At 40.1% G+C, this 16210-nt stretch overlaps 1 protein-coding gene across 2 annotated transcripts in view; it reads right to left on the bottom strand.

The window, feature by feature from the left end:
* The window catches only part of MAF (MAF bZIP transcription factor), a 63630-nt gene that overhangs the window by 35975 nt on the left and 11445 nt on the right, over positions 1 to 16210 (bottom strand). The window contains exons 2-3 of one of the 2 annotated variants that reach the window (XM_083870242.1): positions 14135 to 14200; positions 13824 to 13841 (exon numbers count right to left, since the gene is read on the bottom strand). In XM_083870242.1, the coding sequence (XP_083726368.1) occupies positions 14167 to 14200 (34 nt within the window). In that variant the 3' untranslated portion in view covers positions 13824 to 13841; positions 14135 to 14166. Of the gene's footprint in view, positions 1 to 13823; positions 13842 to 14134; positions 14201 to 16210 lie in introns of those variants that run through there. The other variant, XM_083870241.1, reaches the window with a different exon arrangement.

Genomic DNA, 16210 nt, shown 5'->3' with positions numbered 1-16210 from the left:
TCTATCTTCTCTTTTGAAACACTCTGGTTTATTTTCAAGATGTTCAACATACCCAGGGAAAAAAAGAAGCCTTTGAGCCCTTGAAAGCCTATGCAAAAGCTTAAGGCTTTTTTTCCCCCCTTCATGATACTTGATTGTACCAGATTGTACCAAGTAACTTCCTTTTTTTTCCTTCTTTATTCCTGAATGAAGTAATTCATATCTAAATAGAGACCTTTTGAACTCTACTGGCTTCAAGATAATCTACAATGTAACTGAAGAAAAATGTAAAAGAAGGAAAAAATTCCAGGAGTTCAGGGGCTTAAAATCAGGCAAAGACCTTCAACTTTTTTTTAATATAAACTACCAGCTACAACCAGCCCTGTATGCAAGCCTTGATGTTTTTGAGACATTAGATTCATGTCCTCAGACCCAAACTCCAGTATTGACACTCCAAATCAAATATCACTGATGACTGTCAATGGAAATGGTGTCTCCTAGGTAATGGAAAGTGAAAGGTCTTCCAGTCACCTCACAAACTGCACAGAGGATCCCTTCCCACCATGGCCATGAATACACACATGGAAACATGCAGCCTGTGAGGCAGAAGATGAAAAATGAAGATTCTTCCTTCAAAAAGAGATAACACAGAGCTTTCAGAAGTTGGAGAACAGACTGTTGCTTTTATCACCTTCATATGTCCTCACTCCAAACAAACAATTTACTCTGTATCTCCTAACCCAAATACATAGTTCCCAGAGTCTGGCTGCAATGGGTCCCAGCTGAAGGCTGTATGAAGGTTCATGATCTTTTCCTGGTCTTCCTTTATACTACAAAATTCATACAACTATGCAAGAAATTTCAGCTGCACCTTTTTGGAAGCCATTTGCAGTTTACGACTTATGGCTCAGGTGACAGCTGAGTTTTCTACCAACTAAATAAATAGGCCACATTCTCTGCCTTGGTCTCAAGTTTTGTGCAGAAGACCTGGAGGAAGACAAAACAGTGGTAAACCAAGAGGTACAAAGATATCTGAGTGATCTCTGCTTCTGCAAAAGCAGCTGGTGCTGCTCTGAGGGAGAGACTGTGAGACATGGGGGTGGGCAGGAGCCCTGGGAAAGGGAAAGAGTAGAAAACCCAGGCCATGGAAGCTCCCCTGACACTAACACACCCTGCCATTGCCCTGCACTGGTACCTTATGGCTGATGGGAAAAGAAGGGTCTAAATAGACATCCTTGCACTTGGGAACCTGATCTTTTCCCACATCACACTTTCCAAAGGTTGGGTGCTCTCACGAGAGTGACCCTCACCCCAGCATTCAGCTAGGACAGTCATGAACTGCTGCAGCACAGAGGTGCAGAGCTCTTTCACACATGTTCAGGGAGAGAAGTAAGGATAAAAAAGAAACAACTGATCTCCATGTTTGAAGTGACAGAGTGGAGTGGAGAGTGGGCAGTGGGAAATGCCTGTGTGGCCAAGAGGTCTTTTCTAAACTCAGCACTTGCTCAGGCTCTGGTCCAGCACAGCCACAGCACCAATACTGGAGCACCACTTTCCCTGTCATTCAAAGAAAATGGCCCTCATTATCACAAACCTTTCTTCCTGCAGCTCCCTGGAATTCTCTCATCCAGGCACAGACAAGTCCTCAGCAAACTCCAGTAGCCTGAGAAAAGCTGAGCCCGAGGTGTTAACGGCTGTGACTATAATGCAGTTAATTTAATTGGGTTGTCCATCCTTGATATTTGCAAAGTCCCTTTTAAATGTTAAAACCTTTTTTAAACAACTGAGTTATTATTTTCTCCTGAACTTCATTTCCATTTTAATGCTGATGTTCACTTTCTTTTGCAAATTGAGTGAAGGTAAAACTATTCCTGTAATATACCATCCTTTTGAAAAACTTATTTCCTTTTGGTGCAGTTTCAAACAGATAGAGCTGTAATGGCCAAAATAAATTTTATCCCAGAAATACAGAAAGCTAAAAGTTAAGCTTAACTTATAAACCTTTTTTAAGAGAGACAAAATCATGCCAGCCTTATCACCACGACAGTCACAGTTGTTTAGATTTATTAGGCAATGGTAATCAGGCTATACAATAAATTCGCTATAGTAATGCATTAATCACTTTGCAAAGAAAAATGAACTACTGAAAGAAGACAATACATTTCCCTCGCTCTTCTTTCCCGTGGTAAGAACTGGTCCCTAACTCCATTCTTTAAGGAAGGAAGCATATATTTTCTCTTCTGCTGCTACATATATGACTTTAGCCAATGGCTCAGCAAGGTCACTCTCATCTTGCCTTCTACATAAGAGTTCTGTGAATATTCCCTAACAAGATCTTCCTTTAGAGCTAGAAAAATCTTGGGGTACAAAATTTGCTTGACTTGACTGCTGCTTTCCCTGACTCTGCATACACTCTCATTGTGTACAGAAAGCTCATACTTCTAGATGAGACAACTTTTTAAGTTGATGAAGTGATCACTGGGGGCATATGGATGTCCAAAGCAGTTTTAAAAGAAAGGGGATGTATACAATGCAAAGCAGACATAGAACCTCAAAGAAGAGATATTTGTATCATAAAGGGACATTCTTATCTTCCCTTCATAAAAGTATATCATGAGTATGAACACCCCAACTATCACCCTTCAAAATCTGTCAGATTTTACCTCCAGAACTGGTACCTGGTCTGTCTGAGTGAGGTGGCAGCATGTGCACATCCATTAGCACTTTTCAAGTCAGGGTTTGGTTAAGATTTCAGTTAGGAAGCCAAAATCATACAAAATTTAAATCCACCTCCAGGAGATGCTGCCTGGTATTCTGCCATGCAGATTAATCCCACTGCAGAGCAATTTGTGCCAGCACATCTGAGAAAAAAAGTCCCTGGGGAATATTTACTCACAAGTAAATACTTTTGGTTTGCTCCAGCATATTTCCCTACCAACCTCCCAGGCAAGACACTGGAAGCCAATGAGAGAAACAGAATTAGCAGGTTCTGTTTCCCCTCTTTTTTTTTTTTTTTTTTTTTTTTTTTTTTTTTTTTTTTTCTCCTAAGGAGCAAAGAGAATCTTCACTGAAAAAGCATAAAATGTATTTTTCAACTTTTAAAAAAGTGACAGAGCCAAGAGGAAAGTCCATCCAGGTGGTCAAGAAATCCTCTTTGGTTCACCTTCATCTGTGGTATTTTGGGGCAAAACTCCTTCTGTCACAAGGAAAATCTGGATCTACCCAAACTGGAGCTGAGCAACAATACCAGCAGAGGGAAAGGTGGTGTGCAGATGGCTGTAGCTGCTCGGCTGCTTTTGAAATTCATGAAACCTGTGGGACAGATTATGTATGCAGCACCTTGAACACCCCAAGGTGTTACCTACAACCACAGAGGCTGAATCCTATCTCCCATTCTTACATTCATATATAAAATTATAAAATGTTAAAACATGTTTCCTGAAGCCTGTCATTACACTCTGGCTGCACGTTGCACTACAATATTCCTGTTACCAGGATAAATTCGTGGGGAGGCTGCAGTTAGCACTCCCAGGTAAAGAAATGCTCTGTACCTTCCATCCTGCAAAAGACAGAATATCAGAGTGAGAATTAAATTATTCCCCTTTCAGATGCTGTAAAGCCTCCAGGCAGCATCCTCACAGTCCTTTTCAACACAGGTAAATTGAATTCCAGCAAGTTTACTGTATGCAGACTCTTCAGACAAGATATTAAATAACAATGTCATGACCATAACCTATGAAGAAAGACTAGAAAACGCGGAGCTGTTTAGTCTAGAGAAAAGGACACTGCTGCAAGCCATAACAACAGCCTTCAAATATGCAAAGGGTCAGAGAAAAGATGAAAGGATGTCCTGGATGTGGGGACACGAGGGACCTGAGCTGTGGGTTAGACAAGGAGAGACGCTTTTGAGAAGGGACGGTGGTGAAGGTCTGCCAGGGAGGCTCCACGGAGGTGTCACACTCTCCACGGGGGCTTAAACAACAGGTTATGCAAATATCCATCAGGGATAATGTAAACCTGCGTGACCCTGCCTCTCCAAGCCAAAGGGATGGATTACATCACCTCCTGAGATTCCTCTAACCCTGTTTCACTTATGATTTTGTATGGCCGAGCCTCCAAGAGAAATTTGCCCCACTGCACAAGATTTTCCTTTATCTGCTCAGGGCTGGTGCATCAGTTCTTCCCACCAGCCAATTACTTGATTTGGGATGTGCTCATGTAAGTGAAAAGGCTGATGTCTGCAGGGCAGCCAGGCAGCAGCATGTGCTTGCACTGCTCAGATCCATCACCTAATTCTTATGGAAATAAGCAAATGAATGGGAGGGTGGTTGGTGTAGGAATGCAAGAATTTGGGCCAAAGTTCGAGGGTTGCTTCTAGATAAATTGGGCTAAAAATATGCAAATAATTCTAAAATTTCGAGTAGATTTGCCTGCCATCTTCAAAGATATTTGTCTTTCTGCTGTTTAGGGGTAAGTATGAACAGACCTGCTGCCTGGCTCTCCTGCATCCCCTCCCTTGGAAGGGATGGTGTGGGCATGGGATGGGCAGCAGTCCCAGACTGCATCCAAGTCCTTTCAGTGCTCAGTTCCCTGACCGGCAGATGTGTAAGGAATCGGTGCTGCCTGCATCCCTGCAACTTTGGGAAGAGGTGGGACTGCTCTTCAGGAGCCACAGCGAGGGATCCTGTTGGAAGCAAAGTAATCTGACAGCAGTACCCACGGGCACGGCAGGAGGAGCTGGCCCCGGGCAGATCTGAACACCTGAAGCTGCTGCTGAAGGAAAGCCTTGCAAAAGGCAGCTCCTGAATCCCTGTAAGGTTGCAAAGCCCCCCAGAATGAGGCACACGGGACACTGAGTGGGGAAGTGCTGCCAAGGAGCAGCGAGTCTCCAGATGTGCGACACTGACAAACACCCTCTGACAAGTAGAGTTTGCAATGTGATTTTTAGGTTTGACTCTTGCTTTCTCAAATTAAATTAAATTTTAAAATGCATCAATCTTTTTTTTTTTTCTTAAAGTAAAAACATGAACCAATTTCTGTTCCACTTTACCTCCCCATTTTTTTTTTCTTGCAAACTTTTTTCTGCCATACATGCCATGACAACCCATAATCTAAAGCTTTTTGGTGCATTCTCTTGCAAAACTCGAGTTTTTATACGGCAAATTAAATTAACTTTCTTGATTGCAAACTGGGAAAACTAAAAGTATATAATAAATTGCAAGAAATGCTTAAAGGGATAATATATCAATAAATAATCCTTGCACTTAATCTGAAAACCACTAGGTAGTTGGAATGATGACTGATTTAACACTACCCATTTAATGTACCTGTGATAATGTGTTATTTAAACTCAAGACTCTATATTAGATACAATTCAGACAAAAACATTCATTTGGAAATAATTGTATAACTTAAGGGATTTTTTTCCTACACTTTTTTTTTTTTTTTTAAGATTTAATTAAAAACACAAGACGAAATAAATATTTTAGGCAACCAGCAACAAAATGGGAAAATACCATGTGTTTGGAGTTTTAGTGCCCTCTGAGTGCTGGAATTTATTTGCAGCAAGCAGAAAATAGACAGCAAGCATAAAAATTCAGCAGATTCCCGCTAGTAAAATTATTTATCAAGCTAACAAGGGAGGAACCCTTCTAGTAGCAACAAGCCAGCAAGGAAAAGACGTGCCTTTATATTTTACCTTTGGGTTAGCACACCAGTAAAAATGCCAACTGACAAGCACTTCACATAAACATTTCTTTCTAAATGAGCTGCCTTGTTAGAAAAAAATCTAAGCAAAGGAGCAGTACAGTCAACAGACAGAAAAAACCCCAGGATGAATACTACATTGCTGCATATTACAGGAAAATATAAATAAAGACATAAAAATAATGTTGATGCATAAATGACTTCAATGAATTAACACTTCATTTTGCATTTAAATTAACTACTTGGGCTATAAATCTATCTTAGCTTCAATCCTTCCAAGAAAGAATACACGTCAGTTATCTATTATTTATATCTTTCTTACCTCTGGAACTAAACGTATGCACGCACACTCGAAAAAAAAAAAAAAGTGTAAAATATGTGTGTGTGTATATCCATTCACGTGCAGTTGTTAGAGCTGTGCTACTCAAGCCCCACTGCAATATTTATTGTATACTTATTTTACGACTGAAGCCCTGAAGTAGGTTTTACAGTTTAGTTTAACGATACCAAACTTTGATTATAAATTATAAGTGGCTTTATTGCAGCCTGAAGAAGCAAAAAAATTTGGAGACTCTTGATTGCCTGATCCCAATTAAATTTTAAAGAAATAGTAAAGCGACACACATTGGCTGAATAGCTGAGCTCCAAGGAGCACTGCAAATTACTCCTGCCGGCTGTGCAGCAGGGCTAGACCCTCCCAGGACTTCTTTGCTAGAATGAACATTTGACAATTGTCAGCAAGCTTTAAAATAAAACCAAACTAAACAAAAGAAAGCAAAACAAAACAAAAAAATCCGCCAAGGATGGTTCTCAAGCATTATTATTTTCATTGCGGAAAAAAATAGCTCGTGGGAGGGTAGGGGGCAAGATCAGACTCAGCACTTCAGCTGGTTCTGTAACTCAGGAAGTAGAACCTGCCACAATTGTTGACAAAGAGAGAAAAAAAGGAAAGTTTTACACTAAACGGAGCAGTCAGAGGGAAGCACAGGTTGGAGCAGCATTTCTGACAGATCTCAGATGGTTTTCTGGATACAGTTGTAAGACGGAATCTGTATTACTCACTCAGGGCTCCGAAGGCAAGCAAGAAAGATGGGAAAAGGTAGAGGGGAAAAAAACCCCAAACTACTGAGGAAAAAAAAAGTCTGTTTAGAGCTTTTTCTCCCCTCAAAGCCTGGCATTGGTCTCGCCTCTGCAGCAGCTCACAATGCAGGGAGGGAATGCAGTGTCTCCCACTCCCTGCTCCAGCACCCCAGGCTGCTGCTCCAGCCAGCCCTGGGCATTGCTGGGGCTGAGGGAGAAACTCTCAGCTCCGAAATTCCATCCCTGGGCCTGATCCTGAATTCTTTGCACACCCAAGTCCTGCAAAAAACAATGGGATTTTTGGATGTGCGAGAAATGCTGAAGTGAGCTGGCATTTGTTAGCTGCTGATGGATTACATTAATATGAAAATTTGTCTGTAGGGGACAAACACTTTTGAGAAGTGAGCGCAACATTATGGGCAAAACATCAGCAATAGTAACAAAAAAGGATAGAGAGAAGCATCATTGATGTAAACCATGAAATAAATAATATATGTCAACTTTTATGTTTCTTGCCTTTGATCTGGGTACAGCTGACATTAAGTCCAGGAACTGATACCTTTTTAGCTGAGAAGACACAAGATGTCAAGTTATATTTTTTAGTGCAAGGCCAACACATGAAAACAAAGCTAAAGGAGTCGAAGAAGTGAGCATAACAAAAACCACAGAGATTATCTCTTGTCACTGGAAAGAAAATGATGGGAGTTTCCATGGAAGCTGAGTGGTTAATATAATGCTGTCTTCACTTTGCTATTCTCACCTTATTAGAGTATAATTTGGGTCCAAGTAATATGGAAAGAATTTGTTCCTGAGCGCAGCAAGGGCCTGCTGTGGGTAGAGCCATTGCAGAATGAGGACTACAAAATGTGCCTATTCCTTATTCCCTCTCATTTTAACTCTCTTTAAAGACCTTTGAAAGTGGAAGCTGTTTGGAGGCGCACATAAAAGCATCTATTAAAAGGCATTACATTACAACTCCATCAGATCCTGCCCAAGTGATACAGAGGCAAGCTGGAGCATCAGCACAGATCCCAGGGAGGTTACTCCTGCTTTGGCTTTGGTGGCACCAAGTAAATCTGGTTTTTGTTTTACTTTCTTGCTTGCTCTTCACTAGCACCAGTCCTCTGGCCTGGGAATAAGCCCAGAGCCTCTCCATCAGCTTCCCCATGCTCCTGAGCATTTACACCAGGAAATAGGAAGCAGAATTTGGCCCCAGGTCTCTACACTGGAGCTGAAATTGGGTTAGTAGGTTGTTCCTCTCCACACTTACAGCTGTTGCTGGCTAAAACCACAGCCAGAAGATTATAGACAGGCAGGAGAAGCACCACTCCTGATTTTCTCCTCTTAAAAACGTGAACCTCTCCCCAGGGAATTCGCCCGTCCTCTGGGAGACTTGGGGATGCGCTGCCATGCACTGCTCTCCCTTACAGCCTGGCCCCGTTAAGATTTCCAGCCCTTCACACCCCCTTTGCCAAATTTATCCTGGGCCCGACTCTTGGTGCGTGCTGCGGGCTGTGCTGCCGCAGAAGGGCCAGGGAGCCCTGCCCTGCCGTCAATAACCCGGCACAAAGGCCCCGCACAACGCCGAGCCCACATTTAATTACCTATCACCGCTAACAAAAGCTCTCTTTATTTTGATTAACTTTGAGGGAACAAGGTTCCCCACCATCAGAGTATGTTTAAGTAATTACGCCGTACAGGCTAATATGCCTGAAAACACAAAAAGAGGAGGAATAGGGAGAGGGGAGAGAAGAAAGGGAAGACATGAGCTCAGCCTTACTTCCCAATTTAAACTAGGAATGACCTCAGGGTCAATTTTTCAGAGTATCTCAGATCAATTCAATTCTCACCTCCGCTGCCTACCTGCAGCAAATGAACTTACTGTGCCTTCCAATAGACAGAAATGACTAAAAGGAAATCGCATTTAGCTGCATCTGAATAACCATGGTTATTAGATGGTGCGTGCAGAGGAAAAATTACCATTTCCCTTCTCCTTCTCCTCCTTGTGATTGTCATTCTCACCTCACTGGTGATTAAGATGTAGGATGCTCTTGCAGATTGTTAATTAGGTGTTAATATCTGCAAGGGGCCACAGCAAGCTCCTACACCTGAGGTCATTTCTCAGAAGTCAGGCTGTCTCCGGTGACAATACCTGTAATTCCCATAGCTAGTTTGATTCCCACTCAACAGCTGGAGCTGGTGTTTCTTTCATGTCTGGTTTCATTTCCTATCTGAAATTATATGAGTGCTAATATCTTTATTATCTTTCCCATAGAAGTGCAACGCCGGAGCATGGCACAGCGTGTTGTTCATAGGCTTTCTTTTCTTTTTCTCACAGCATTTTTAAAACATTTCAAGCAAAAATCTTTATAGTTAGCAAATTTACAGCTGAGGACTCCATTATGGTTCGGGAGGGGCAGAAGGTAGGAGGGAAACAATAATAATTTGGGGATGGAAGGAAAGAAAAGCTGCACAACTGCTGAATGATAATGGCTCGAACCTTGGGAAAAAAAGGTAATGGCAGGAAGGGGAGGAATTACAAGGACAGTGTGACCTCTGCATGCCTTGCAGGTGCACAGGAGCTATTCTGTACATGGAGGTATTAAAGATATATTGTCTTTAAGAGAGAGAGGGGGCACATAACTGATTTTGCCTACATTTTGGCATGTTCAAAATCAGGGTAATGTTATGTGTAATTCAGAAAATGACCAACTCCCAAAGCACCTGATCTTTGTAACCCTGGCCCAGTGCACTCAGGAGACTAAATTCCCATCCCAGTAGAAATGATGCGTGGGATCTGGGCAATGCCAGTGATTTCTCATCCCAGGGTATGAAGTAAGGTAAATGACAAGTACTTCAATAAACCAGTTTTCATTAAAGGGCTTCAAGGAACATTACAGCTATTTTTTAACTCCCACAAAAGCCTAGAAGGTAAGAATTAATTATCTAGGTTTGTAACTGTGTAAACTGAGATATAAAGAGATCAACGGTAACAGACCTTTAGAAGAAACCTCAGATAACAAGTTTAAAGTGCTTCAGTATTTTGCTGAATCTAGAATCAAATAAGTGGGTCAAAGTCTCACAAGTGAGTCAGACTGTGACTCCCAACTCCCGTTTTCTTCACTCTCTAAACATTGTGACTATATGTGGAGCCTGAGAAGTAATTTTATATGTGGGATGTTAAATCAGTACTTTTCCTGTCTCATCAATCTCCTATATTTTGGTACAGTGCGAATCATTTGGTAAGTGGCACAAATTAGAAAACCCAGGACAGATGTTAAAAATATTACTTTTTTTTTTAGCACCTAAAATCCTTTATTAGAACTAAACAACAGCAAGAACTATATCATTGGAAAATATTTTAGGACTTACTCTAAACGCAGGGAAAAGTATTAAATTGACTTTCCTGGGAATTTTAGGGGAGTAAAAGCTGTTACAGATGGCATATACTTTCTCTTCACTCATAAAGATCTGAGACATTTTCATACTTCAAATTCATAGGAATGAGCTAGAAAGGCATTTGAGGCATAGTAAAATCCTGCTTTTTTTAAACACCCGAGAACTTATTTTTTACCTATGTGAAATGATCTGTAAATTGTACTAAATATGTTTGGGGGGAGGAAAGGGAGGGGGAGAGGTTACTCGGAATTTTTTAATCAAGAATAACATATTGCATCCCATTTGATAAAAAAAGATTCTCATTTAGGCTTAATACAGCACATCTGCTTGAAAAATACATACAAGGCTCCCATTGACTGCTGTGGGAAGTTTGCCAATAATATTTCATGGAAGTTATCTTGATATCAGCCTCGGAAAAATAAAGACATTTTACAGGGAGTGTTAATTCAACAACTTAAAGTTAAAAATAACTCACTCATGCACAAAGAAATTTGATTGTTTTTACAGTTCTTAGCTTTAATTTTCAATTTTATCAGATGTACATTCTAGGAATAAAAACAAGATCTAATTTGCAGTGAAGTTGAGTAGTTTGATATCACAGGCCATGGCCATGAAAAGAGAAATGATTTCATGGACAGACAGACTCAACTGCATGTCAAAAATACACATTAATAGTATAAGAATGCAAAAGGTATTGCACAAAACACAAATCTCTTAAAAATGCATGTGCAAATGCAGGAATAGCAGTGAAAAGTAAGTAAATGTGTATTTTCAGAGCACTGTGATTTCCCCTGTGTGAAAGGTCTTAGAGGCAAACTGGAAAATACATTTCTGTTTTTTACTGCTCCTTATTCTCCCCTTAGTTTAGGTCTCATCCATATGGGGAAATTAGGAAATAAACTACACTGCAGTGTTATTCATTGCCTGGGTGGACACTCCTACTCCAGAATAAGAGTGGTTTTTCCTGGTTAATTTATTTTATTTTGAGAGAAGCTTAGCTGTGCTGGGGAAGGGGGAAATCCACCCTTACACCCAAATAAGAGCATCCATCGTGGGAATTCACAGCTCACCTACCTCTGTATGAGTTCAGATTTTGCTTTTTATTAGTACAACCTCCCTGTAGATATTCCATTGTGGTGGAAGTGCAGGGCCCAGGAATTTAAGGGAGATTTTACCAAAGGCTTCAGTGGGGCCAGAAGCCCAGCCAAGATCTCTCCTCTCACCTGGGATGTAGGTAGGATGCAGTTTAGATCCCAGGGTCCATCATTGCCTCATCCTGCCCTTGGAGCTCTTAAAAAAAGTCCTTCAGAGCCTCTTTGAAAACTGAAACATTGTTATACACAGCAATAAAAAACAACAGATTTTTTTCTTGCGTTTTTTAAGAAAAAAAACCTGGCTGTATTTTTTATGTCAGAAGCAAATTCTACTTTCCAGCATCATCATTCTGATCAGGAAATAGAGTGATATTTTATTCCTGTTGGTTCCATGACATTGGAGGATGGAAAAGCTCTTCTGCACCAAATAAAATACACTGAAGGACAGTGAAATACACCTGGGGTTATGCATGTGTTGTAAGGGACCTTAGCTGGTGGTGCTGGGAGCTGGAAGCTGGATAAGACAAAACACAGCCCCTGGAAAATTACAGTTGCTTTGTAAAACACCACAATGAGCCCTTCGTGGTATTTTATGGGGTAGAAACTAATTTTGTTGCTGGTATAACAGTGTATATTTTAAACACAAAATTCATCCTGCAGTGCTTACTCTGAAAGCTCTCAGAAGTGGGAGGACATGGAGTGACACCAGCACTGGCCCCCACCACCCCTGCTGCTGCCTGACCTGCCAGGGACATGGTGGTGAGAACCTCTCAACCAGCAACCACCAAATACTCCAGTCACAGTCATTAAATAAATGGCCTTGAAATCCTAAAAGTTTGCCAGAAATAACATAATTCTTTCAAAGGAGCCAAGTTAGTAAGTCAGGCCATGGAGACTACTGTCCACTGCTATAAATGTAGAGTCTTAAATTCCCCCAACCAAGCCACCTCCATGAATATCAAGTGAGCTCTCCTCCAGACAGTGTGGAGGATAGGAGTTTTCATATCTAAGCTTATTATTCCTGATATCACAGAGACACTTCCCTGAATTGTCCTTCTCCTGCCCAAATTCCCCATCTGACCAGATGTCTTTCTCTCTCTTGCTTTCACCTGTCAATCATGTTCACAGCTGAAATTTGATTTCTCTCCCAACAGTAACCTTAGATGAAATATTACCATAGGGGTCAGAACTGCCTGAACCTTGCCGTAAAAGTTTGTTAACTCTTCCAAGACCCAAGAGTTATTTGCTTAAAACTAACAGATTTTACTGCTGGTTGTTTTGTTGTTGTTGTTTTGGGGGTTTTTTTTGGTTTTTTTTTTTGTTTTTTTTTTTGTCTATAATATGTGAAAATATAACCACAGAATACTAAAGGAACACACAAGGAATTGTCCTAGAGAACAGCAGGCTAAGCAAGTCTTGAGATCATAAGTGTCAATAAGGGAAAAAGATTTCCTTTTTTATTATATGGATAAAAAGAATAAATATCACTAATTTATATAAATCTAATAGTCACATATGTGAATTACAGGAAACATGGCAGATTTTTCTATAGAATTATTGAAATTAGAAATGTTTCCCTTGGAGCAAGTTGCTGAAACATGAGCTCACCTTTGTAATTAAAATACACACCTCATGTATTTACTTCAGCTGATAGCAACTTGGCCCTATTCTTGCAAAAAAAAAAAAAAAAAAAAAAAAAAAAAAAAAAAAAAAGCATATTGTACTCTAAGTTTTCACAAGAAAAACAAGTGGTCTGGTTTCTCTCTCATTTACAGTGGTGAAGAACAGAAAAAAAAAAAGGCAATGCAGGCAAAACCCTATCCAGGATGCTCCTCAGAGAAGTAAGAGGAGCATCAGGCTTTAAAATGAAGGTCCTGTAGTGCTCCTTGAAAAACCTATTCCTACAGCCCATACACCATCAAAAACTCCTCTCAGTTCCATTTAATGTACAGGTTAGAGCACCAGTTACATCCTCCCCATCCTCACCTAAATTTTAAATAATAAATCTGTGACTCAAATTTATTTTCAAAATTAACAAACAAATCTATTATTTTAATTTATTATTTGCATTTATTTTAAAAGGTAAAAAATAAATCTACTATTTAAACAAGCTTAATTCCATGAGCTAATAAAATTCAGCTGCCTCTAACAGCACTTAACCGTTGATCAAAGCGTGGCAGGCTGTGTGGCAGGCTGTGTTCTTAACTAAAATAGGAGGTTTCATAAAAAAAAATTCACACAGGAATCTGTCATTGCAACCTTGGTGCTCATTTAACCCACTTAGTATTTTTATAGTCAAGGTCAATAAATGTCAGATTCCACGGAGAAAAAAAATAAAGTGCCTGTTTGAGTCTAGCAGGGGAAGGGATTGAAAGTTTTAATTCCCACATTTTCATTAGCGGCATATTTTTTAGTCAATGTTGACAGATTGAATGAACATGAATTTCCAGAGGAAAACAGTGCTGTGAATTAAACTCTATTGTAATTTGTAAGCACTGAAGTCATCTAACACAGACTCCTGATTTTCATCAAGATCTGAGGGAGATCTTCAGAAGACCCATCCTTAATCCCCGTAGCTGATGTCTGAACGCCAGCATTTGAAGAAAAAGAAAGAAAACATTTGCAAAGGATTATATATGAGGTGTGGGACACGGGAGAGCTGCCTGGCTGACAAAAGTACAAAGCCCCATCACTGCAAGTGGTTCTTGTAGGCACCTGAAATCAGCCTCACCCCAAAGCCCAGGAAACTGCACCACAGCCTGTCACCGGCTCCCCAGGGCTGAGCAAAAAGCACCATCTTAGCAGCAGAAAACAAAGCAGTGAAATTACCACCCCTGCTGAAATATGGCAAATTGCTAATGAAAAGGAAAACATACCTTTTATTTTTGACCTCAGGTAACAGGGATTTTCACATCACCGTTGTAGATGATTCTCTCGGGTACCTAATTTAGTAAATATATTAAAATAAACTATTATTAAAAGGAATATTTAACGTCGTAAAGCCTGTCTGTTGTGCCACTATGGTACAGAATAGGACCTTTTATATGCAAATCCTAAATTAAATTTAGAAAGTCTCTTGTACTGTTTATTAACTCTGTCTGAGTGAAGAAGAATTGAACGCAGTTTGAAGTGAAACATTTCTAGCTCACACATCTAGTATTTACTTCACATTAGTAACAGGAGATTCTTACTGGCAAATTACCTTAAAAACACGTATTTTTTGCCTCACCAATGAATATCAGTTTCTCAGATCTGAAAATGTGCAGCTTTCTGTATTTCTTTCTTAATGATTTTTATTAGCTGCACTAATGTAATTGGCAAAATAATAATCAATTTTTGTACACACTCCATTATTTTCAAGACAGTAGTTTAATAACAAAAGCAGAGCTGTCATTTCCCCCTGCAGTTACTCACACTGTACAAATTCATCCTGTCAACACATATTTAAAATCTAATTTAAAAAAAATTCAACATAGAGTGAATCTTTGTACAATAAGTGAGATAAGTCAGCGAGTCAATCCACATTTCTTAAATATGGATATTTCGTTGTGTCCCTTACAATCAGCTTTCTCTCCCTGAGTGTGCATGCACAGACATACACATATATTTCCTATGAAGTGCCTGCAGGAATGCTCCAGCTCCATGCATTTATTGTAACCGTGCAGCATAATCAGAGCAAGAATAAACCACACGGCCGATGGACTTGAATTAAAAAAAAAAAAAAGGCAAGACAAACTAAAGGCACTTTTCCAGCATTTTGATTCCAGATTTGCTCTGCAGCTCTGAAAACAAAAGTGGGAGGCATATTTAGAGACAAATGAATGATCCCTGTCCTACATCTCACCCAAAGGTCCCCACTGGAAAGAACCCTCTCTTTGAAAGGACTCCAAATGCCACTGAAAGAGGTGTTGCCTTTTTGCTTTGGTTCATATTTTTTTCTTTCAGGTTTGGAGTTTGGTTTTGTAATTTTTTTTTTTTTTTTTTTTTTTTTTTTTTTTTTTTTTTTTTTTTTTTTTTTTTTGAGAAAGGGGACGATGCTTCCATAAATGCAATACTTGGCACCTGGCCCAGGATCTCTAAAAGCAAATGACTCCTTTGGACCTTTGGTGTCATTTTCTTCAGGACGACCTCTCCTTTCATGCCAATCGGTTAATTCATCCTGCTATTAATGCAGGGGGTTGAGAGGAACAGGTACTCAAGCCTCACACCTGAGGAGCATCTAGAAACTGATGTGGTCAGCCTGCTTTTAGCCTTTGCTGGGGCCATCCCTGCCCTAAACCCAAACCCATTCCCAGAACAGCAGACCTGGAACAGGAGGCACCAACCCTTTTCCACCGACAAGGTGCATTGCTTCTCTTAGCAGCTTTATTTAACTATCAGTTTATTAATAAGGAAAGAGTGAAAGACAGTAAGAGAGTGTGAAGGCAACCAGAGACACTAAGCAGATTTATTAATTTAAGAAGTCTGATCACTTTCCTTCATTTTATCTGACAGAGTTGGTGTAAGACAGTTATACTTCAATAAGTTCTCTACACTATACTGTGCTATTTTAAAAGGATTTCACAATAAAGGAAGCTGAAAGACTGTGCACAGTCTGGAGACCGTATCTGGTGTGACATGAATATAGTATTTTAACCAGATTTAATCTTACAGAATTCCCTCCTCTACAATGACTTTGCAGGAGGAAACCCTATGGAAAGGAAAATCTGTTCATCCCACACCACAGAACACTGAATCGCATTGCAGACTCCAGCAGCTCTTCCTACATATTAAAATGCTTTAATCAGGGAGTTTGGAAGCAGTTAAGTTGGGGGGAAGGGATGGGAAAGGAAAAAAAAAAATACTAGGTTTCCTCTTTGGTTCAATTTTGGGCTCATTTTTATTGTCACAGCTCTCAGTGCTTGGGGGAGCAGGGGCTGTTTGCAGTGCAGACACCTCAGCTTTGGAAGAGA

This window comes from Zosterops lateralis (assembly GCF_965231275.1).
Source record: "Zosterops lateralis genome assembly, chromosome: 12".
NCBI classification, from domain to species: Eukaryota; Metazoa; Chordata; class Aves; order Passeriformes; family Zosteropidae; genus Zosterops; species Zosterops lateralis.
This window is presented reverse-complemented; position numbering and strand designations above follow the sequence as displayed.